Here is a 25902-nt window from a genome sequence, read left to right on the forward strand (position 1 = left end):
CTGGGTTTTAATTTGCTGTTGTTAACAGACATGGCGATTTTGTTAATAGAATAACAGAACAGAATGATTGCAAAAAAGAATCAGTGTGTTTATAAAATAATGTATGAAGCCAGCCTGCTGCAAACTGAGTTGAAATCCTTTGTGAAATAATTTGCCAGTGAATAATGGCAGTAGATTCCACACATTCCTTGGAAGTGCTTTTCACATGGAACTCCACAGCCAAGTTTCTACCAGAAATAATACAGTGCCTTCACTTCGTGGCTCCTGACTGCTGAACCTTGACAGTGTAGTTACCTCAGTTTCCAGAATCTAAGAATGAAATGGATGAAAGGCCAACGTTGGAGGGCTGGGAGCTGAAAAGCAAAGCAGGCTTTGAGGGTCGCAGGAAGGCATCTGGACCTTTAGTTCTCAGGAAGGGTCACCAGACCTGAAACGTTAACTCTGTTTTCTCCTTCACAGATGCTGCCAGACCTGCTGAGCTTTTCCAGCAATTTCTGTTTTTGTTGGAGCTTTAGCAGTAGTGAACTGAGCCGCTAACATTTGAACAAAAATAGAAATTGCTGGAAAAGCTCAGCAGGTCTGGTAGCACCTGTGGAAAGAAAATCAGAGTTAACGTTTCGGGTCCGGTGACCCTTCCTCAGAACCGAAATGTTAACTCTGATTTCTTCTTCACAGATGCTGCCAGACCTGGTGAGCTTTTCCAACAACTTCTGTTTTTGTTCCTGATTTACAGAATTCGCAGTTCTTTCGGCCAACATTTGAAATTGGGGTTGACTCTGGCAAGTTAATTATTATCCTCAAATCACAGGTGATCTGTTACTTACTTCAAACTGTTTTCACATTTTATATTCTTCTCCTGCTCTGTAATTTCCCCTCTTCCTTTTCAAGTTAGTTCATGGGATCATTTATATTGATGTGAACAACCAAACAGGGCTTTGTTTAACATCTCACCCAAAGGGCACACCTCTGAAATTCAGAAATACCTGACTGGCAGGTCAGTTTACCCATAGAATCCTACAGTGTGGAAGCAGGCTATTCAGCCCATCAGCTCCACACCGACTCCCTGCAGAATGTCCCACCCAGACATATTCCCTATATTATCCCTGTAACCCTGCATTTCCCATGATTAATCCACCTAGCTTCTACATCCCTAGACACTATGGGAAATTTAGCTTGGCTAAGCCATGTAACCTGCACATCTTTGGACTGAGGGAGGAAACCGGAGCACCCGGAGGAAAACCACGCAGTCAAGGGGAGAATGTGCAAATTCCACACAGTCGCCCGAGGATGGAATCGAATCCGGTTTCTTGCGCTGTGAGGCAGCAGTGCTAACCACTGAGCCAGAGTGCTGCCCCATTTACAGGTCTAAGCCTCTGATTGGCAGGATGACCTCCAATGCTTTGCATGTAGAGGGAAGGACGCTAAGAATGACCCAAAACTCACAAGCAATTAGGGCTTTATTTGAAACACAAGTAAAACTAAAATTTAACACAAAGGGACAAGACCCAATTACTTCAAAAGGATCCCAGTATGAGGCATTGTGGGAAGTGAGGGAATGGAGGTTTTCTTTGGTAATACTACAGTATATCCTCTCTAGTGTGTTTACATGTGGGAGAAGGTGAGGAGAAAGATTGTCCCTATGCCGTTTCTAGTGAAGTCATTCTCCAGTCATTCAACTACACACAAAATGTGGAATTCTCCTTATTATGCTCACAAATCTTACTATATGTGGGTACCCAAGGAAATCAGTGCCTGAAAATTTCTTGCAAAATCATTTGCCATCTGGGAAATTTATCAGACTGTCTCATTAATGTGCGCTTGTTCCTGATTCCAATCCCAAGATGGTGGTCATGGTCTGCAGGGGCTACTAGTGGTGCATTTTCACATCTGAGATAGTGGGCATATCAAAGTGCCCTAAAGAAACGCTAAAGAACAATATTCGGTAGTACCCTCCTGCTTTACCCAGAACACAACCAGTTAAATAGCACAGTTGATGGTTAGATATTCAATTTGTATAACAGGACTGGAACCTTATTTAACAAATTGGTGCTTACCACAAGTTGTTCAGTAGACAGAATCCACGCTAATTATGTAATTTGCTCAGCTGATGCCTGTGAATGCCCAGCCAGATTTAATTAGAGATCAAATTGCCTCTCAATACATAAAGGCACATTGCTGAAAGTCCAAGGGGAGCTCATGTAAACAGAGATATTTACTAAAAGTGAAGCATTGTTTCTATTTGACTTAAATATGATTGCCAGAAAAACATAATTATCCTTCAGTTGAAGGAAAATATTCGGCTTTTACCAGAGTTCCATTATCACTGACCCCGAGAGCACGTTCTGCTATTGACAAATGAGTGCAAGCACAGATACAGAAGGAGCAAGGGAACACCAGCTGAAGGTGAACTTGTTCCTTTGCCTGAGCAGGAGAAGTTCTTGAGCAGATACTGGGCACATGGTGGCCAATGTCAGCATTCGTGCAAGGGCATGGGGCACGTCCTTTCGAAGAATGTTCCATCAGTCAGTCTTATTAAAATAGTGGATATTGTAGTGTTTCTAAAAGCAGTGCCAGGGAAGTGGCACCTTGAGCTGGTGTGGGAGTGGGCACATGAGGTAAATGCCCTGACAGATACCCAATTACGCCTGGCACCACATCCAAACTGTTAACAAAACCATTTGCTTCTACCCTGGAAACATGTCCATGCAGTTCTGCTAAGTGCCTAGTCCATATCTTAATTTTCAGAAGCATTGACTTTTTATCCATGTTCTTCTAATCAGCCTCTTGACTCCACTAATTAGAACAAAGTCAGAATTCCTTGATTATGTCCTCTCCTTTCTGTACTGTCCTTACCAAACTCCATAAGCCGCTGTGCTCCAGAAACCGATTTCATCGTCCTTGTCAGTGAACCTTGTTGTGAACATAAGAATGAGGAGGAGCCAATCCAGCCCCTGGTGCCTCCTCTGCCACCTCATACACTCTCGGCTGATTTCATCTCAGACTCGATGCCACCTTCCTGCTGCTCTCCAATGGTTTTCTCCAGATGAAAGTCCCCATTATCCAGCATCCTCTCTCCACTTGCCTGACACAAGGTTACCTGTTTGACCATTGACTCTATTGGCCCATGTCCTACGGACATCTCTGTCCATAGCTTTGTTTTTCCACCTCCCTCCCTGATTTTAAAGACCCTTACTTTCAAATATACCTTTGTTCTTCCTCCCATACCTCTTGGTACACTTCTCGCTGTTGTGTCCGAGACAGAGCTGTGTTTGCACATCATGCCTCACAGGTGCAGGAGATCCCAATATGCTTTACAACCAAAGAATTGCTTTGGAAAAGTAACCACTGCTGCGATGGGGGAGAAACCTGGCAATCAACCTGTGCTCAGCAAGCTTCCATAAATAGAACGAGTGCTGATTTTTGATCTGCAAGGGGCCCAAGAAATCCTTCAGTTGTTGACAAGAAGGATACGTTTGCAAGCTGCTGCGCTTGAATGAAAATTGTCAATGGTCTACTGCTCCTTTTTAGTTTACTTTGTCATTTCTCGCCAGTGATACCACATTAAAACACATTGTTTTGACCAGAATTAACTCAACAATCTGAATTTTTCTTTTCTAGCACGCACAATGGGAAATTTTGAAGTGCATTCTAATCAAGTTTGACACGCTTAGAAATAGATTTTTTTTGCGAAGAGTGGATTTGTTTGGACTGGATTAGTGGCTGTCTTGCTTTCTAATGCAGCAAATTGGCTCTAATTTGTACTAATCCCTTCTTTAAAATGCTGATATCCAGTGACAGAGCCAGTGATGGTCACGAGGCAGATTTATGCCTGGGATTAAACGCTATGCCACAACAGCACATTTTCTAGTAACACTGCTCTCAGTTACAGGCATCGCATTACCTCCCTGGCAACCTGTGCAGAATTGATCACCCATTGTTCTGAAAGAGCAGAACAAAGAACTCACCATGTCACAGAGTCATACACCGCAAAGCAGGCCCTTCGTCCCATTGAGTCTGCATCGATCTACTTACACTATCCCACCTTGGCCCATTGCCTTGAATGTTATGACATTTCATACGCTCATCCACACACGTTTTAAAGATTGTAAGGTTCCCTGCCTGTGCGCACTGGCTCTTCGCTGTAACTGTGCAAACCTAATCCCCATTGCAATGACCTTCCCTCTGCTTCAAAACATTGAACAAATGGCTACATTAATGTTAAAAGGTATGTACTGTGTGCCATTTCGAAAGTAGATACTGTGGGTTGAGATCATACAGTGCAGCAGACACACTAACGTATTTGCATGAAGCTCCTCTACCTTCCCCGCAGTGGACTCAGAGAGCTCTGCTCAGATATTACTGGCTTGGATGTGCCCTAGCAAACATGTGGCTCCCCAAAGGAAGATCATTCTTCTGACTTGAAGAGGCCAGAGTCTCCTGATGGTGCCCTGCACTAAGAAGCCTTGTGTTGGCACAGCTTTGGGACTCTTGGTTCAGTGTATCTACATTTGTCCCCAGTGTGTGTTCTGCTGAATACATCAAGTAAACATGTTTGTCATGTCCTCATACGGGATTTCACTGCAATGTTGGAGACTTTCTCAACACCAAGAACAATGCCCCCCTGTAATTGCAGGTGTAGGCCTCCTCTCTGCGAATCATTACCACGAGAGCCAGCAAAACAATAAAGGGCCAACTGCCGTGAAAACAACCCATTCTACAACTGACTGAGGCAGGCTGTGGGCACATGAGTGTGTATGCAGTGGAAACTCGGAAGTGGCACGACTGCAGCCGGCAATGGCTCATACATTCAAAAAGGTGCCAGTCTGGGAGACAGCACACATTGTTGTGAGCCATGAGGAGTCCCTGTGGTGGTGCACTCTCCCAGTGTGGAGGGATTGGTTGGGGAGGTGGGGCATAGTGCCATCTGTGAGCAGCATCTTTAGAGCAGCTATAGGGTAGACAGTGATAGAGTGATAATGTCACTGGACCAGTAATCTAGAACTCCAGGCTCCTGCACTGATGACATGGGATAGAATCCCATCATGGCGAATCATGAAATTCAAACTCATTGAAAAATCTGGAATAAAAAGCTACAACCATGTCAACACTACCAGATTGCCATGAAAAAAAAACCTGCCCTGGTTCACTGATGTCCTTTATGGAAGGGAATCTATTGTCTTTACCTGGTGTGGCCCAGCTGCTCAGATCCACAGTAATGTGGCCAACTTTTAAATGCCAGCTGGGTAATTAGGGATGGGCAATAAATGGGCAATGCCCACAACGGCTGAATGAATAAAACCCAGCACCCACTGATGTTGCAAAGTGCGACTGGACTGCGGCAACCAAGAGTCTGGTGACGCGCATGTTTTCTAGAGCCCATGGAAAGGTGGCTTCTGTTGATCTGTTTGATAGGTGGCTGCGAGGCCTCATCGCGAGTTTGCTGGGCAGCAGGGCTGCCAGGACCAGGAAGGACATACTTTGGATGCCCGGTCTTTAGCTGCCATGAGCTTATGAGAAGACTGCGCAGTGGAGATGTAGCACCTTCCTGCAGTACTCCACTTCCGGAGGAAGAAGATATTCTTCCTCACAATCATTCTGTGGCAATCTCTGCAAGGAGCATGTTCCAAAGATAGACATCATGTTGACTCTGCTCCTGAGCATCTACAATCACCCTTACTGCACAGAGGAACCTGACTGGCTTTTCTTTTCTCAAAGCCAACATAAGTGCAATCAGTCATGTTCTTTTCATTTTCAATTAATCAGGTCCCTTCTTTTACATAGAACATAGAACATTACAGCACAGTACAGGCCCTTTGGCCTTCGATGTTGTGCCGACCTGCCATACTGATCTCAAGCCCATCTAACCAGCACTATTCCATGTACGTCCATATGCTTGTCCAATGACGACTTAAATGTACTTAAAGTTGGCGAATCTACTACCATTGCAGGCAAAGCGTTCCATTCCCTTACTACTCTCTGAGTAAAGAAACTACCTCTGACATCTGTCCTATATCTTTCACCCCTCAATTTAAAGCTATGCCCCCTCGTGCTCGCCGTCACCATCCTAGGAAAAAGGCTCTCCCTATCCACCCTATCTAACCCTCTGATTATTTTATATGTTTCAATTAAGTCACCTCTCAAACTTCTTCTAACGAAAACAGCCTCAAGTCCCTCAGCCTTTCCTCGTAAGACCTTCCCTCCATACCAGGCAACATCCTAGTAAATCTCATCTGCACCCTTTCCAAAGCTTCCACATCCTTCTTATAATGCGGTGACCAGAACTGTACACAATACTCCAAGTGCGGCCGCACCAGAGTTTTGTACAGCTTCACCATAACCTCTTGGCTCTGGAACTCGATCTCTCTATTAATAAAAGCTAAAACACTGTTTGCCTTCTTAACAAACCTGTCAACCTGGCTGGCAACTTTCAAGGATCTGTGTACATGGACACTGAGATCTCTCTGCTCGTCTACACTGCTAAGAATCTTACCATTAGCCCAGTATTTTGCATTCCGGTTACTCCTACCAAAGTGCATCACCTCACACTTGTCTGCATTAAACTCCATTTGCCACCTCTCACCTCCCTGTTTGAAGATACCGAATTGTGTTGAATTTCTGTTCATTCCAAGGGGCCATTTTATAGATAATGACTATTTGACACATGTGGCCTGGATGCTGCCTTTCCCCACCTCCGCATGTACACACCTGCCCAGCGTTCAGTACATATCAGAAGCAGGTATTTTCACACAACTGTGCCTCCCACTCACCTGGCGCAGGAGCATGGGTGGGTACCTGAGGTCAGTGACGCAGCCCTTGCCATCAACTACCAGTGGGGCATGTTCCTGGACAACTAATGGTGTAAGTGGCTATTGCTCACATCCGAGAGCCAATTCGGGGCTCACTGTCACTCCATCTGACACAGTTTGTCTCTCTCAGCCCTATCTCCATGTTATTATTAGCCTGACATCAGAAACTTCACCTGCAAGCCAACTTTGAGGGATCTTGATCACAATCAACCCAGCGGCATTACCACTAGGTCTCAGGAAGGTGCTGTGCTTACTCACTGTCACCAGTAAAAATAACTTAGCCAGCCTCCATCATTCTTTGTATCTGTCTGATTCTGCACCAATATTACAAAACGGAAAGCGAATCCTGAAGTAATCTCTGTCCTGATGGCATTCCTGCTCCCCGTGCTTGTACTTATGCCAAAAAGGCACTGCACCGTAAAATAAAGGGCTCATTTTAATAGTCGCTCAGTGAATTTTAATGCACAACATTACATACTGAGGAAATAAATAAGGCAACAACTCCCAATGAGACCACTGAATACAGAGGCTCCTTCACAAGTAGCAGAGATCCTTAACTCATGGAGAGGCTGTGGTATGAAATGCACACAGAGCTCACTTACGCCACAAAATTCTGCTAAATTAAGGGCTGATTGCTCTGGTGAAAGAAACACTGCATTCATCGATCCTAGTTCAGGTCAGGTTTCTACTGAAGAGGGATACTACGTTGTCGTTGTAACAGAAGTAGCAGCTCATAGATGCTGTCACTCTATAACAGGAGGTGTGTTTGGGACCTGGTGAAGATGTGCACAGGCTGTAGTCTGTCCTCCAGTATCTTGCCTGAGAAGTTACTGTTTGTACATTAACCAGAACCTGGAGAATCAGTTGGTTATTTGTTCATTAATGCAAGTTAAGGGTCCTACCCCGTCCTTAACTGATATCTGTGTTTGCACTCTCCAAGTAAGGCTCAGCAATGGGCTAAACCCAGAATAATTTTCCTTTTTCAGAAGGTTTGAGACCAAAGCCATACCCCAACTACTGTCGTGTAAACACACATCAAAGATCAAGCCTTGGTCCTTCTGGGACACCATAGCACGGCGTCTGGCTAGGTAAATGTTCTGAGCTAAAGTATCTTGTTTCTCAGATAAGATGTTAGACCAAGGTTTGACTGCCCATTCGAGTACACATAGAAGATTATCATTTCACTATTGGAGGAACAGCTGTGATGTGATTCTGGTGTGTTAACTCTCATTTAATGCACACTCAAAAGCAGATTACTTGGTCACGAATGTATTTTGTTCTTGTGGAAGCTTGCAGTGCACAAACGGCTGCAGCAATTTCCTGCTCTTCCACCTTCAATTCATTGACTCCAACTATACTTGCTGCTGCCTTGTGAAAGCGACCAACATACTCATAGACCCCTCCCGCCCTGGTTATTCTCTCTTCCTCCCTCTTCTGTCAGGCTTGTATACACATACAAACAGATTCAAGAACTGCTTTTCCTTGCTGTTATCAGGCAGCTGGACAGGCCTCTCAAATGTTAGTGTTTATCTCTCTCTCTCTGCATCTTGTCTGTGGCTGTAACACTGTATTTTGCACTCTGTTCTGCTGCCCTGATGCACTTTGTATGGTACTAGCTGGGAAGCCCTATGGAGGTTACAATGCGGTAAATTTTCTACAACACTATGGAGTACCAGTACCGCATCAGCTTTGGCAGTTCAAGAAGGTGGCTCAGGACTCAAAGTCAAATATTTTTTGAAAGTATTGCCTGAGATTAGAATGCAGTCTAAAGGGGGTTCGTGAGAACAGGGGTCAAGGGTGTGGGAGATATGGTCAGCTTTCTAAAGACCTTCCAAGAGTTCCCATCACTACATGGGTATCACCAACCCAGCAGATCAGTCCTCAAGCATCTCTGGCCTGGACTTCACACAGCAACATGACAGTGCCTTTAAAAAAAATGAAATCAAAGCCAAAGTTATTCCTTTTGTCTGCAATGCATGCTTTCATGGGGAAATAATCATTCTATCTTTTTCTTTATTTGTCCTGCAGAGATGACAGACTGTGATCCTGGTACTGTCAGAGAGTTCCCAGTGTAAAGAACCAAGTCCATTCCCATTAATCTCTAGGCCCTGTTAAACCATCAAATGTTCAGTCAGAGCTCACTGGCTTAGCTTGCGTTGGACAGGCTGTTACTAGTGTTCACCAATCCATAGCAGTGCAACGCACATTAATTCTTTTGCAGGGAGGTTCAGGCACACCAGGTGGAACTCCCCTGAATTTAGTCAAGCATGTCTGAAAGAGGATCTTTCCTGCTTTGTTAAAAAAATCCACGCATTGAGGTCGACAAATGCCAGAATTATGTATAACAATTTCATTCTGAGATGGGGATTTGTACACACAGAATCACGTTAGTGCCTCAAGATGCGGGTTAAAGGCCCATTACTAAGTTGCAATTTGAACTAGGGGCTTCGCCACTGGTCTGAGGGAATGCGGCATTTGTCTGTGCCAAATCCCCCTTTGCTTGTCCCATTGGTTAAGGTAGATCTTCAAATTCCCAAATTCACCCATGCTGACATTGTAATATCAAGTGCTGTGAATTAAAAAGGCATTATTTTGCTGAATATCTCAGTACTGTTTACCAGACATTTCTGTTTGCATATAACAGGAGCTGCACAATTCTGATTAACCTGGAGTACTTTAGGATAATCCTCAAAGATGTGAAAATCACTAAATTAAAGCGAGTTTTGATTTTACAAGTTCACCGGATCTGCATCAATTGAATTGACCTGATGGACATTCACAGAATTCACACAGAACATCAGCACAGATTTTACTTCCTCTGAATGAGCATACTGATGTTGAGTGGGATGCAATTCCTACATCCTTTCATGACTTCCCAAATTTTCATCTTACATGTGTGAGCTGGGCAATTATTCCATGGCCATTCTCACAGATGAGTCTTTGTTTCATCAACACTGTCTTTCCACATATTCACTTGATTATGCTCTTTCCCCCCCTCTTTCTCTCACTTCTCCCTGTATCTCCAACATGTGACAGGGCTCAGCTATTGGAACCCTGGTTGCTTACACCTAGCTCCAACTATCAAACACTAGACATAAATAAAGACAACACCCTTTTTAACGTAAGTCCACAGTAAAGATGCCACAGAACTGTACAGGCTGAATTTAACAAGTACATTTTCATTAGTCAGTAACTGTAGCTTGTTTAGATGCTCAATGACAAGACCACATTATTGTTACATAGTTAATAAGGTTTGAATACATTCAATGAGAAGCAAAGCACTTGAATTTCTAATTTCATAAGTGGGGCTGTACCCAGTGGGAGACTTACCAAATTCATACAATCCCTACTGCGCCATTTGGCTCATCGAGTCCACACTGACTCTCTGAAGAGCATCCTAACCAGATCCACCTCCCCCCCAACCATTTCTGTAGCACTGCATTTCCCATAGCTAACCCACCTAGCCTGCATATCCCTGGACGCTGCAGGCAATTTAACATGGCCAATCCACCTAACCTGCACACCTTTGGACAGTGGGAGGGAACCGGAGCATCTGGAGGAAACACATGCAGACACAGGGAGAATGTGCAAACTCCACACAGACAGTCACCAGAGATTAGCATTGAACTCGTATTCCTGGTGCTGTGGGGCAGCAGTGCTAACTCACTGAACCACTGTACCACAGTGCCAGGGATATGTACAAGAATGGCTTTATGATGGTTTGCTCACCGCAATATCTTATCAGCTGACAATGTCTGAAAGTGCAGTTGCATTTGTTAAGTCACCAAATATGACGTGGCACCAAAATTCCACGAACACCAGCAACTGAATGGCCAGTTCGCACCGCATTTATTGGGAGCAAAACATCAGTTATAAGTTCTCTGTTTTCCTTTAAATTCCTAACTTTGGGAGGAGGGAAAACAAGTGAATTTTCCCTAACACTGACACCGTACCTGCATCTTCTGATCCGTCATCATCATCTTCATCATCACCTGAAGACAAAGAATCTAAAAGACAGAATAAATCTCTTATCAGTATAACACTGCAGTTATAGTCAATGCGTAAACCAATTGTGCACTGTAAAGAAGTCAGCTAGTAGCAAGCTACTAGAACGAAGCAGAATTATCCATTAGGATCAAAGCAGCATGGCAGGGGGGCTTACGAGGGAGCAATATCCAGAGAAAATATAAGTTTAATGCCCAATTATTGAAATGAATTAATGGCAGCATTCTGTCCCAGAAGAGTTACCCAACAAATATATCCTTTCACTGGGAATCTCCTGAAGCTCTGAATAACATTGGAGTATGTTGCTCAGCACCAGCAGCTCCTTCTGTTAGGCCAGTCTAGTGGGCATTGACATTCAGTAAATTCTGTACCACGGAGGCTATTTGCAGTGCAGGTTGCACAGTCACAGCCAATCCTGCCTTTACTGGTGGCACACAAGTACATCTGGGATAGTGCTCAGGAGTAGCTCAATTTCCCATCTCTATATCAGGAGCACAAAGCATAACTACAATGCTTCAACACCCTTTGTCCAAGACGTCATTAACGACAGGCCTGGGAGAAACTCATCTCTATGAGTTGACAAGCTGGAACTAGTGGGGTCAGACAAGATTTGGTCCTTGGGCCCAAATATTTACAATCGATGTTAATGGCTGAGGAGATAGTGGAAGGAATGAGAGTTTTAAGTGGTGATTGTGGGGCCAATCAAAACACTACTTTAGCCTGGATGATGTCAAGCTCCTTGAATGTTATTCAAGCTGTACCCATCCAGGAACGTGGGGAGTATTCCATCACACTCCTGACTTGTGCCTTGCAGGTGATTGACAGGCTTTAGGGAGTCGGGAGTTAGTTACTCGCTGCTGTATTCCTAACCTCTGACCTACTTTTGTGGCCACTGTGTTTACATAGAAAGTCCAGTTCAGTTTCTGGTCAATGGTAACCCACACAACATTGACAGAGAGAGTTTCAGTGATGGTAATGCCATTAAATAGAACATAGAACACAGAACAGTACAGCACAGAACAGGCCCTTCAGCCCACGATGTTGTGCCGACCATCGATCCTCATGTATGCACCCTCAAATTTCTGTGACCATATACATGTCCAGCAGTCTCTAAAATGTCCCCAATGACCTTGCTTCCACAACTGCTGCTGGCAACGCATTCCATGCTCTCACAACTCTCTGTGTAAAGAATGTCAAGGGCAATGCTGGATTCTCTCTTGTTTGGGAAAGTAAATGCCACTTGTGTCACTGCTCACCCCAGTTTGATAGCAAAAGCCTACACATGGGGGATTAATGTTATTTGCCACTTATCAGCCCCAGCCTGGATATTGTCCTGATCTTGTTGCACTTAATCATGGACTGCTTCAGTATCTGAGGAGTCACGATTGGTGCTGAACATTGTATAATCATCGACAAACATCCCCACTCCCGACCTTACAATGGACGGAAGTTTATTGATGAAGCAGCTGAAGATGGTTCAGCTTAGGACACTACCCAGATGAACTCTTGCAGGGATGTCCTGGAGCCGAGATGACTGCCCCCCTACAACCACGACCATCTTCATCGATGCTAGATATGATTCTGACCAGTGGAGCATTTGTCCCCTCATACCTATTTCTTCCAGTTTTGCCAGGGCTCCTTGATGCCAAACTCGATCGAATGCAGCCTTCAAGTCAAGGGCTGTCACTCTCAACTCACGTCTGGAATCCAGCTCTTTTGTCCATGTTTGAACCAAGGCTGTAATGAGATCAGGAGCTGAGTGACCCTGGTGGAACCCAAACTGGGCGTCACTGAGCAGGTTATTGCTGAGCAGGTGTTGCTTGATAGCACTGTCGATGACAGCTTCCATCACTTTAATGATGATCGAGAGTAGACTGATGGGGTGGTAATTGGCCGGGTTGGATGTGTCCTGCTTTTTGTGTATAGGACATAGCTGGGCAATTTTCCACATTGTTGGGTAGATGCCAGTGTTGTAATTGTGCTGGAACAGCTTGGCTAGGGGAGCGGCAAGTTCTGGAGGACATGCATCACACTGGAATGTTGTCAGGGCCTGTAGCCTTTGCAGTATCCAGTGCCTCCAACCAATTCTTGATATCAAGTGGAGTGAATTGATTTGGCTGAAGACTGGTAAGGCTTCATCCTTATCCTCTGCACGGATGTGCTGGGCTCTTCCATCATTGAGGATGGGGATATTGGTGGAGGCTCCTCCTCCAGTGAGTTGTTCAATTGTCCACTACAATTCATCACTGGATGTGGCAGGACTGCAGAGCTTAGATCTGATCTTAGTTGGTTGTGGGCTCGCTTAGCTCTCTCTATCACTTGCGGCTGATGCTGTTTTGTATGCCAGTAGTTCTGTTTGGCAGCTTCAGCAGGTTTGAATCCTCATTTTTAGGTATGCCTGGCATGCTCCTGGCATAATATTTTTGTACTGTTCATTGAACTCAATTGACCAAGAAAGGCGAATATTATAGATATGCAGCTATATTTAAACTTTCATTAATTCTACTGTCGATATGATGTACTATTCTGTAAGCTAGATTCCTGCATGACAGGTGGGGTGAGGGAGAGGTTTGTATCCGGGGGCAGGGGAGATGGTTGTAATTTTAATGAGGCAGCCAAACTGACTTGTTCACCTCATAGCCAAATAAATCCAGAAAGGAAGAAAAAACTTCTGTTTGTGGAACACCTTTCTTCTCTTTGCGCTATTCCAAGACACTCCACGGCCAACAAATAAGTTCTGAAGCGTCCACCAATTTGGACACAGCAACATCTCAGAAGTGGTGATGGTAATTCCTTTGAATCTCTGGAATTCTTTACTGTAGAAGGCTGTTGAGGCTGAATTGCTAAGTGCATTCAAAGTCTGAGATAGATTTTTTAATCATGAAAGGGATTGAGATTTATAGGGAAAAGGCTCGTAAATGGAGTTGAGGATTATCAGATCAGCCAGAATCACATTGGATGGTGGAACAGGCTAAATGGGCTGAATGGCCTACTCCTGCTCCAACATCTTATGTTCTTATCTGCTGAGATAATGTTCTTGAATTACTGAAGTGGGGGCTTGAGTCCACAGCTTTAATGCAAACAGCTTCATTGAGTGGGTTCATTCTCTGAAAGATTGAATGTGTACAGAATCTGCAATATGTAAAGTATTTTGATTTATTATTCAGACCGCAACTTTTTATATCAGCGTAGGAGCTGTGGAAGTTAGAGGTTATTCTTGAAGAGAAATGTCTGGTAATGCCAAAACAGTGAAGCTCTGTGCATGTGCTGCACACCTAAACAGTTCCTGCCTTTAGATGCAGTTACACAGATCTGTTAAATCTGGCTCTGGCAAATTTCCTATGTCCTGTCTCCAGCCCAATTCAGCATGAAGTGGTTTTTCAGTGAAGAAAGTCACTTCGATTATGTTTTTAAGACAATCAAACTCTCTACAGGACAAATGTGGTCTCAGCTCTATGCTGGGTGATATGATCTGGAGGGTGTTACGATTGATTTCACTGTCAGGGAAGCGGGATATCAATTAACACTTTAGCCAAGCAAGCGATGAGACTGAACACAAATAAGCTCAGGAGTGACTGCTCACCCCAGTTTGATAGCAAAAGCCTACACACGGGGGACGTAGATCTACACAAGTGCAGTCAGTGGGCCTGTCCACTTTATGCCACATCTTGTCTCTGCCTCGAGCAGTCACATTCAATTCTGCAGCATTTGGCAAAAATCAAGCAAATGGAACCCAAGCCATATTTGAAGCTGGATAAAGCAAATCAAATTCTGTTTTCATTACATCCGATTCCGCCATTTTTACTGATCTTGGGGGAACTGCGTCCTGTTTGTACTGGCTCAGTGTCTAAATGAAATAAATTGTGTTTGAATCGGATGGGATTCTGGCTGTTTTACAGATATTACAAGGAATTGAGTTTCGTGAGGCTGTCCACATTTTCCACCGTAACTGTGAATGACAGGGCTCACTCTTGAGTGATCAGTTATTTTCATTTCTCATGTCACGGATGTGATTGGTAAGTGATTGTAATTTCCTCTCACTATTGCAACCAAAGATAATGGTCTGGGAGGGAAAATGTCAAATGAAAGCTCACTGCAAGCTCATGGGAGTTGGCTATGGGTCGAGTGGTATGAGTATTAAGACTATTAATCCAGAAACCCAAGGCATGTTCTGAGAACCATGGTTCAAACCCCACCTCAGCAGATGATGGAATTTGAACTCAATTTTTAAAAAAATCTGGAATTAAGAGTCAAATGATGATCATAAAACTGTTGCTGATTGTCAGAAAACCCCATCTGGTTCACTAATGTCCTTTAGGGAAGGAAACAACTGGTCTGGTCTACAAGTAACTCCAGACTGACAGCAATGTGGTTGACTTGTGACTGCCCTCTGGGTAAATAAGAATGAGCAATAAATAAAGGTCTAGCCTATCATCCCATAAATGAACAAAATGAAAACTGTAGGTTAAAGCACTGGTCTTCCCCTTCTGCATTCCAAGCAAACTTAGCAAAAAAAGTCTCCTCAATAAAGTGTCAGATGAAATGAGCAAGGGGCAATCTCAATCCAAAACTGTCCTTACTTCAAATCCAATTTCCAAAACAAATAGTAGCAATCGTTCTGAGCCAGAAGCTTGTGGGCTCAAAAACCACTCCAACTTCTGAGTACACATGTGGCATACATATTGGAGTTCCAATGATGTGCAGAGGGAGTGCTGTACTGTCAGAAGTGCCATACTTTGGATGAGACAATGAATCGAGGCCTAATCTGTTCTCTCAGGGGGACGTACTGCACTATTTTGAGAAAGAACTGGAAATCTTGCCAATGTTCATCCCACCACCAACATCGCCAAATTGGCAGCCACACTTGTTACAGAACAAGGTCTGCACTTTCAGCCAAGTTAAAATAATTTGAGCAGAGGCAGTGGGCTCCTCAGGTTGGAGACGGAAACCTCCAGATACATTATGTTGACTGAAGAGTTTGCCCTTCAAGTCAATAACCTTATCATTGATGTATGGAGCCCACAGCTACAATGACAATCAGACAGGCTCATGGAGCATTTCTATCCTCAGATGGTGGCATTGGAAGAGTTCTCATGAGCCTGCTAGATTACCACGAATAGAAGTATTATGTGTAAAATGGTTGCCCTGCTCTATGCTGCCAGTAATTATCCAGGTGCTGGGCTGCTCAGATGAATGTTTCTCAGCAGCAGGAATGCATCAAGGAGTGATCCCAGAGTGGCTCGCCAGCCTCGACCCTGTGGCCTGCCATCATCGTTGAGAAAACGCAGCATGACATTTTAGTGAAATGCCAAACCTGTTTCAGTCACCACGGAGAACATGCTAAGTGGTTACAGCATTGGCTCGTTCAGCTTCAGATTTGCTGAGTCCACATTCCTTTGAATCAAGGCCAAGTAGGGACAGGCAATAAATGTTGGCCTTGTGACTGACACTCACATACGGGCCCTGTTTGGGTTGGCGTGTTGGCACCAGAATCCTGTCCTGAAAGGACTCTGGCTCCAAATGTTCATCCATCTCTCGCCTTCTCAGGTGCTGACAGCCCATGCTGTGAAATGTTCCATTCTGTGTTTCCTTTCTCAGTCACTTTCCTGGTCCCCATAGAGTGTGCGCCCGGTGGTAAGCATCTGCTCAAATCCTGCTTCATTCAGGAACTCCTCAGTGTTTCACCATGTGTTGGACCAGCAGGAGATGCTTACTGTGGGGGTCTTACATGTAGTTGTCAAAAAGAGCCTCCACACAGAAGGTGTAATTCACCAGCAGCTTCTTGAGGATAACTTAGGATGAGCAATAAATGCTGGCCCAGCCAGAAAAGCATACATCTCATGAATGAATTAAAAATAATGCAGGGCATTTACAGCTTCAAAGCACAGAGGCTATGCTCTAAAATTAGGAACAGCTATAGCTTGTATTTCATTCTCAACAGCAATCATTTACAAAGTATACTTAATATAGTAAAACATGCCATTCAGTATCATCGGCACTTTATCAAGCGAGGTTCGACATTGAGCTACATAAGGAGGTATTGGAACAGATGACTGACCTTGTCAAGGGAATATGTTTTAAGAAGCATTTCAAAGGAAGCGAGCACGGTCAAGAAGTGGGAAGTTAAGGGAGGGAATTGCAGAGCTGAGGTAACTGATAACTGCACTATCAGTGTGCATGTCAAGAATGAATGTTTAAAAGGCTAGAACTAATTTCTCATGGAATGCTGGTATCTCTAGTCAGGCCAGCATTTATTGCCCATTCCTAATTGCACTTGAATGGTGAGCAGCCTTCTTGAACTATGGCAGTTTGAGTGTGTGGGTCAGGAGGGAGATACAGAGTTAGTCGAGTCACTTCCTGTTCTGATGCAGAAACTCAGACATTTGAGGATGGGATCTTTCTCGACTATACCGAGCATCACAGCTGGCGCAGATTCGATCTTCTCCCAACAACAACACACAGGCTCTTTCCAGTCATCAGGAATATAAAGCTGGCTCCAATCTCTTGCAAGGACTACTCATGCCAGTGAAAGCACTGAACCATGTTTAAACTTAACACAGACTGGAAACCAATGTAGTGTCTTTGATTCCACCAGCCAATATAGCAGTGTGCATTTCATCAAGAAGCTATCAATGATAAGGAAAAAAACTGGATGTATATAACTACTTTCACAGTCTTACAGCCTTTCACAGCAAATTAAGTATTTTGGCAGTGTGAAGGCACCTCTAGCAAGCAACACTCTGATAGTGTTGTACTGTAATGTGTGCTGAAACATCTGCTTAAGAGGCAACACTGATACAACACAATCTTCTAATCCAAGTCAGAGTGTTAACACTGAGACACGGTTAACTTGTCATGAATGACCCCTTCTGCCATTGAACTAGTAGAGTTCTTTTTTTATGATCAGCACAGATCTTGTTACGGTCACTCCTGATAAAACAAATAAACTTGCAATCTTTCACAACTTTACAATAATGAACTCCAACTGCATTTGCCTGACAGGTGCACACTTTAATGGAGCAGAAACATGGGTGAAAATTTTTTCATGCGGAGAACTCTCTTTCATCAGTCACTTGATCAACTCCAGAAATACCTGCTGGCAATGTGCACATTATTTCAATTGAAAGCAGCTGCTTAACTTACATCGCAAGTTGAAGTACAGCAGATTATAGTCTAGCCTGATTACTGTTTTGTCCTGTGTTTGAAGAATAGTGTTGCTACAGGTCTACTTATTATGTAAATGGATGACAGTGGGAAAGGGCTATAGATCTGGAAATATGGAAAGGTGAGTCTGATTAAAAGGAGTGCCAGGTCTGTGAACAGGAGCAGATCTTGAAGGAAGCAGTCACGTGTGATCTAGGGTTCGGTTTTATGAGCAAAAGCAAGATTCCAAACAAAGGATTAATCTGAATATCTGGAATGTCACCGCTCCAGCTGGTTTCAATATCCACACACTAGAGTCAATCAACTTGCAATCAGTCATTAACAACTGAGGCAAATGGAAACACGGGGTTCCTCAATATACCTGGTAATAAATTGGGGCTTAAAACAAATGCTTAAGTCATCACACTCTGCAGGGAGCAGAATGCCCTCAGATCATGATGTAAGACTCAATTAAAGGATCATTCCATTAGAGAACGTGAGGGCATATGTGACCGAATCTGGACTTACTACTGTTAAGAGGATGAGTGTGAAAAACATCAGCTTACAATTCCAGCATAATTTCTCAAGTTTTGAAGGTTCACAAGTACATGATAATAACAGACGAGGAAGTCAATTATAGTCTCTGAATCAATGGTGGCACCTAAGGTCCATGCACTGCAACATTCAAATGATTGTTAATGAGTCTATGACTTTCACTTTCACTTAACCAGGTGGCAGTCCATTTAGGTTTATTTATGACTTTGCTCTTGTACGAAAAAAAATAATCTTTCAGAGTGTTACTTTATGATTCCATGCATGAAGGAATCAAGAATGAGATGGCACAGATTTAAAATAACTGGGAAAACAAGCAAAAGCGATACGAGAAAGTCTTTCACACAGTGAGTGGCTATGATCTGGCCTGGGAGTGTGGGTGAAGTTAAGTTCAAGAAAGGTACTGGAATGGAGAATTGTATTGAGTGCAACACTCATTCACAGAACCAGTGCAGGCACAATGGGCTCCTCCTGGATATTTTCCTTTACTCAAGCTGTTCAGAGATGTCATCACACAACTCTGGAGCAGGTGGGACTTGAGCCTGTGTCTCCTGGCCCAGAGGTAGGAACTATTGCACCACAAGTTTCCTTCTGTACTTCAACAATTCTCTGATTCCAAGTGATCCTAGATTCACCATTTACTACTTAGGGCCTTTGTTAGACTACATTGTGAAACAAACCAAAGTATTAAGGACAAAGGCTTTGTGGCAAAAGTGTTTTTTCTAAATGAACTTCCATCGACAGAAGTCAACTTTTCTACTTTTTTTTGCTTGACGTGTGTTATATGATCAAAGATAACAAAGTGTGGGGCTGGATGAACACGGCAGGCCAAGCACCAGAAGACAGAGGGTGGTAGTTGATGGGAAATGTTCATCCTGGAGACCAGTTACTAGTGATGTACCGCAAGGGTCGGTGTTGGGTCCACTGCTGTTTGTCATTTTTATAAATGACCTGGATGAGGGCGTAGAAGGATGGGTTAGTAAATTTGCAGACGACACTAAGGTCGGTGGAGTCGTGAATATTGACGAAGGATGCTGTAGGTTGCAGAGAGACATAGATAAGCTGCAGAGCTGGGCTGAGAGGTGGCAAATGGAGTTTAATGCAGACAAGTGTGAGGTGATGCACTTTGGTAGGAGTAACCGGAAGGCAAAGTACAGGGCTAATGGTAAGCAGTGTAGATGAGCAGAGAGATCTCGATGTCCATGTACACAGATCCTTGAAAGTTGCCACCCAGGTTGACAGGGCTGTTAAGAAGGCGTACAGTGTTTTAGCTTTTATTAATAGAGGGATTGAGTTCCGGAACCAAGAGATTATGGTGAAGCTGTACAAAACCCTGGTGCGGCCGCACTTGGAGTATTGTGTACAGTTCTGGTCACCGCATTATAAAAAGGATGTGGAAGCTTTGGAAAGGGTGCAAAGGAGATTTACTAGGATGTTGCCTGGTATGGAGGGGAGGTCTTACGAGGAAAGGCTGAGGGACTTGAGGCTGTTTTCGTTAGAGAGAAGAAGATTGAGAGGTGACTTAATTGAAACATATAAAATAATCAGAGGGTTAGATAGGGTGGATAGGGAGAGCCTTTTTCCTAGGATGGTGACGGCGAGCATGAGGGGGCACAGCTTTAAATTGAGGGGTGAAAGATATAGGACAGATGTCAGAGGTGGTTTCTTTACTCAGAGAGTAATAAGGGAATGGAACGCTTTGCCTGCAACGGTAGTAGATTCGCCAACTTTAGGTACATTTAAGTCGTCATTGGACAAGCATATGGACGTACATGGAATAGTGTAGGTTAGATGGGCTTGAGATCGGTATGACGGGTCGGCACAACATCGAGGGCCGAAGGGCCTGTACTGTGCTGTGATGTTCTATGTTCTATGTATTCTTCCATTAACAATCATATGTTCATGTATATGACCTCCCAAACACCTTCTTTCCATGGTGAAAGTGCTAAATTTCTCTGGCCTTTACTTATTTCTCAAACTTTTGATATAAGGGATCAAAGCTCTTCTCTCCAAAACCTTCAGTGCCTGCATGCTTCCCTTGTGTCTCTTGGCAAAGCTACAGTCTGTTATCAGGCTGGTTACAATAAGAACGTGCATGCTGAAAATTCCTAAAGCTATCCCTTTAAGCCTAACTAGGCTTAAAAGGATTCCTTACAATTAAATATTTTCTTCCAGTGTATTTATCCAATGAGTGGCTGATCCCTCCAGATTACATGTGTCTCTGTCTGTGTGGATAGAGCTCATCTCAGATGATCTGGCCCTAATGGACTTGCCATTCCTGTGTTAGTGAAAGTAAAACTGGTGAAGGTCTCTGCCCCTGACTGTTATCCAATGGGCCCAGAAAGCATGTTCATATTGATTGAGTTTGGCATTGGCTGTGATCTCTCAGCTCTGTTAATAGAATGATAATGTTGCTTTAGTCTGCCAACTCACCCTGTCATGTCTCTCAGTTATCTTGTGATTGAAGCAAAGAAAGACAACGGGTTCTCATGGCATCATTTTCACCATAAAGACTTAAAAGAGGAATGTTTGATGTAAAAATTGGGGGAAAAAACAAGGGTAGGAATTGTGTCAACTATTTGTGTGCCAACGCGGAAACAGCATGGAGCAAATTTGTTGTGGAGTGTTTACTATCCCTGTACCTAGAGATCATAACATACTTAGAAAAATCAAAAGTACTATTCCTCATTTCAAAATCTGGTCAGAACCTGCATTCGTTACCCACAAACCCCAGACGCTTCTACTTATGAGACCGTTTGTTGAATCCATTCAGGATCTTACCTAAAGGTACTTTTGCAGCCTCCTGCTCGCCATCATTCCCCACTCAGAGGAATTTCATGTTTACTGTGATCAAAGGGAACATTCAAAATGCCAGCTTTTGTCACCGACAAACAAGAAATGACAGTAGGCCATCTGGCCCCTTGAGCCTGCTCCACTGTTTAACAAAGTCTGATTTTTACCTCATCTCTACATCCCTGCATTTTGCGATAATCTGTCATCCCCTTGGTAATCAAGAATCTGTCAGCCTTCGCCTTAAAAAATATTTGTTGGTCCTAATTCTTAAGGGGTAATTTTCAAGTTTGCCAGTCACTTGCCAGAATAGACCATTCACCCTCTACAGAAACCACCAAATCTATATTCTGTATATTTTCTAATCAATCAGCTCAGTGATGTTTTTACACTCTCGTGGAGCAGGTGGGACTTGAACCTAGGACTCTTAGTCCAGAGGTAGGATGTTACCACTGCACCACAAGATCTATATCCCATTGATTCCAATGGAATGAAAGTCAGTTGGTGTGGGTATTCTGCTCTAACAGCTTATTGCCTGTTCATCAAGTTAAAAATGGTACTCTCTAGAGCCAAACCACTGCTAGGATAGCACTGTCCACTTCCACAATCCAACCTGAACCATCACAGAATTCCCGCAGAGTGGAAGCAGGCCATTCAGAACATCAAGTCCACACTGACTCTCTGAACAGCATCTCACTCAGGCCCACCTTATCCCTGTAAACCTGCATTTCCCATGGCTAACCCACCTAGCCTGCACATCCATGGGCACTACGGGCAATTTAGCATGGCCAATCCACCTAACCTGCACATCTTTGTGACAGTGGAACACCTGGGGGGAAATCCAAGCAGAGACGAGGAGAATGTGCAAACCCTGCACAGACAGTCATCTGAGGTTGGAATCGAACCCGGGTCCCTGGCTCAGTGAGGTAGCAGCGCTAACCACTGAGGGACCAACGGCCATTCTTATTTATTATCAAAATGGTTCTAGACAAGGTGTTATTTGTTGCACAATGTTTTTGTTTCCCAGACGGACCATTTCCTTTGTGTGAACAGTGGCTTCATTATAAATGTATTGCTCTGGGTGTAAAGTGCTCTGGACTGTTGTGAGGTTGTCAAAGGTGCAGTGTTTTCCAACTGAGCTAATCAAATGTTGGAACAGGCTCGAGGGCTGTTCTGACGTTCCACATTTTCTTTGCCAGTACAGCTTGGTCAAGAGAACAAATCAACATTCTAAAAATAAATGGACTTGCCAGACAGGGGCACTTCAGGGCTGATGTGTTGGAAAAAGCTGGAGCATTTTTACACTAGATCCAGTCCATGCTACTCCTGATGTAGGAACATATGGCTCTGATACCTGTGAACTTCTAGGATATGGAGGATATGGACCTTCCATCAGAGAAACATATTTCATCCTCCCCTATACAAAAATTTATCCCTCACCTTCAAACTGATAGATTATCTGTTCCTCTTCAGTTTTCAGCCCAGAGGCTGGGCTTACCAACAGCACCATGATCTTTACTGTGGGGAGGCTGGTTTCATCCCAGCCTGAACAGTGATTCAACCCCATGCTGTTGGAACCAGCTGGATTCATACCCACTCTCTAGTCAATTGCGTGTGAAAGTACACGCAACCCCCGCTCCCCCGCCCACTACCACCAAGGATTCCATTGCTATGGTAACATATAACTTTACATGCATGCCATAGACTGGAGCAATGAGCAGTGATGGTAGAGGACTGCTCTCCCTCACATGGCTGAGAAGTTATCTCTCCTACAGTCACTGCCTGCCATCGGTATGCATTAGACGGATTTACAAATTGATACCTGTCTGGCCATGTTACCACAAACTGGAGAGGGAATTGAACCCAGTGCCCCTGGCTCAGATGCAAAGATGCCACCCTCTGCCTCACAAAATGACTGACTTAGATGCGACAATTAAACCGTAAAAGAATAAATTTTTCAGAGATAGTAGGAACTGCCGATGCTGGAGAATCAGAGGTAACAAGGTGTAGAGCTGGATAAACACAGCAGGCCGAGCAGCATCAGAGGAGCAGGAAAGCTGACGTTTTGGGTCTGGACCCTTCTTCGGAATTGAGCCTGTCCTATTTAACTGAAGTTCGTGAAACTACAAGGATAAGAAGGAAGAGGTGTTTCCCTTTCTGACTGTTATTCCAGGATATTCTTGGATGCAAGATCACTAGCAAGGCCAATATTCATTCCATCCAGGATTGCTGTCAAAAGCAGTCCATGTGGTTTAGTATACTCAAAGTATTTGGGGTGGCACAGAAAGCTTATTTCTGACAAAATTGTTGTTAAATATTTTGCAGAGCAATATCTTCTACAGATTAACGTTAAGATTTTCCTATTAAGCTTTACTCAACACAATCCTGTTGCAGTATATTGCTGCCTTCACTATACATTCTCCTTGTCAATTAGATAAAAAGGTTCTGAGGTATTTGAGTACAAAATAATATGGCTTTTTACTTATTTCTTCATGCCTGCCTGAAAACATTCAATGTAAAGTTGCAATGGACACCTCCCCAGGGTGCGGGTGTTTACTGGTTAGGGTTATGCACTTCTACAAATTACCCAAGAGCGGTAACTAAGGCACTGCTAAAAGGTGACAGATCGAAGCACTGTTGAGATCCATTCTCCCCTTTCTTCCCCTGCAATAATTTCACTTTCTTTATGCATCTTACACTGAGGAAGTAAGGAGCTTGGTTTTGCTGTCTTTCAGATTTGAAAGGACTTACCCGAATGAAACTGAATGAAGTTCCTCCATAAGCTAATATTTCAACAATTGACAATCGCAAAGGGGGTATTTACATGTCAGTTCACTCCCCATTTACATCTTCACCTGTCATTTCCAATGTGATGATGCCACCACAATAAAAACTGTGGGGGAGTAATCCTGAGAGGTAGGGGTTTCTTTCCCAAATAGTAAGTGCTTGCATTTCACTGATTTTTTTGAACGGTTCTGTCTCACCTTGCGGTGTAGTTCCCACATCTCACCCTGGAGGGTGGTGAGTCACTTTTCAGGTGTGACAGTATTATCTTCTGACATTTGCACTTATTTTTGTTGCTTTACTCATTCTTGAGATGTTCGGTTTCTTGGCAAAGCCAACATTTTTTGCCCACCCCAAGTGTGCCCTGTTGGGTCACTTTAGAGATAATGGGAACTGCAGATGCTGGAGAATCCAAGATACCACAGTGTGAAGCTGGATGAACACAGCAGGCCAAGCAGCATCTCAGGAGCACAAAAGCTGACGTTTCGGGCCTAGACCCTTTATCAGAGAGGTCACTTAAGAAGTCGTTTAAGAGTAAGCTGGATTGCTGGGCGTCCAGATTCGCTCCAATCGGGTAAAGGTGGCAACCATCAATCCCATAGGACATTAGTGAAACAGTTGGGTTCTCATTGAAATTCAACTAGGTCACTCTCCAAACTCTGACACTGCTGTGGTTGGGTTGGAACTCACATTCTTGAGATTTTTCATCCAGAGATCTGGACTATTACCTCTTTACATAACCAAAACAGCAACATACTCAGTTATGTTCATTTTTCTCAAGCTGGAAGTACAAGGACTAAGCTGTAACCTTCAGTGGGCGGCTGCTTCTGTAGAGGTCAGCTAACCATTCATAGAATAAGAGTTGTTCTCTATCTTCTAGTATGACAAATTTAGACCAAGCATAGCTCTGACCTGAGGGTGTGTACTCACCTGTGACTTTTATTGTGAAGTTTCTCAGGATCTCACTGGTGCCCCAAAGTTTGCAGGAATAAACTCCTGAGTCATCATAGGAAATATTGATAACTTTCAGCACTCTCTGTCCAACTTGGGTTCTGTTGTTAGGCAGAATTCGAAGTCCATCTTTAAACCACACCGTAGCCACTGAGGAACCTTGGGAATTGCAAGTCAGATCCAGTGTGTCCCCATTGCTGAAAATGGACTCTTTCGGAATGTTGTGCTGGCTTCCCAAAGAATCTGTCCCTGTGGGGAGAGAGTGACCATTCTCAAAGCTGAGTTCACTGAAACATTTAACTTTCCCACTTGTTTCTGCATTTTATCGCGAAGGTTATCCCTTCCCCAAACATCAATCCTGCCTTTAGCCAATCACTGTCAGAGTCTCCACAGGGTCATCCCTGGGCCAACTGGCAGAGATCTCACCTCTTCGCATAGAAAGACCCTAATGGGAGTTATCTACAGGCCCCCAAACAGTAGTCTGGATGTAGGGTGTAAGTTGAATCAGGAGTTGAAATTGGCCTGTTGCAAAGGTATCACTCCAGTTGTTATGGGGGATTTCCACATGCAGGTAAACTGGGAGAATCAGGATGGTACTGACCCCAAGAAAGGGAGTTTGTGGCGTGCCTCCGAGATGGATTCTGGGAACAGCTTGGACTGGAGCCTACCAGGGAGGAGGCAATTCTGGATCTGGTGTTGTGCAATGAACCTGATTTGATCAGGGACCTCGAAGTAAAGGAGCCATTAGGAGGTAGTCACCATAATATGACAAGTTTTAATCTGCAGTTTGAGAGGGAGAAGGGAGAATCGGAAGTGTCAGTATTGCAGTTGAACAAAGGGAACTATGGAGCTATGAGGGAGGAGCTGGCAA

The 25902-nt window shown here is 43.9% G+C and overlaps 1 protein-coding gene across 6 annotated transcripts in view; it reads right to left on the reverse strand.

Annotated features, from left to right (window-relative positions):
- fgfr3 (fibroblast growth factor receptor 3) overlaps positions 1-25902 on the reverse strand; it is a 157043-nt gene that overhangs the window by 58233 nt on the left and 72908 nt on the right. For 5 of the 6 annotated variants that reach the window (XM_059649975.1, XM_048528393.2, XM_048528385.2 and 2 more), the window contains exons 3-4: positions 25011-25280; positions 10760-10813 (exon numbers count right to left, since the gene is read on the reverse strand). In XM_059649975.1, the coding sequence (XP_059505958.1) occupies positions 10760-10813; positions 25011-25280 (324 nt within the window). The remainder of the gene's footprint in view (positions 1-10759; positions 10814-25010; positions 25281-25902) is intronic. The other variant, XM_059649974.1, reaches the window with a different exon arrangement.

The sequence above is a fragment of the Stegostoma tigrinum genome, chromosome 1, assembly GCF_030684315.1.
Source record: "Stegostoma tigrinum isolate sSteTig4 chromosome 1, sSteTig4.hap1, whole genome shotgun sequence".
In the NCBI taxonomy this organism is placed as follows: Eukaryota; Metazoa; Chordata; class Chondrichthyes; order Orectolobiformes; family Stegostomatidae; genus Stegostoma; species Stegostoma tigrinum.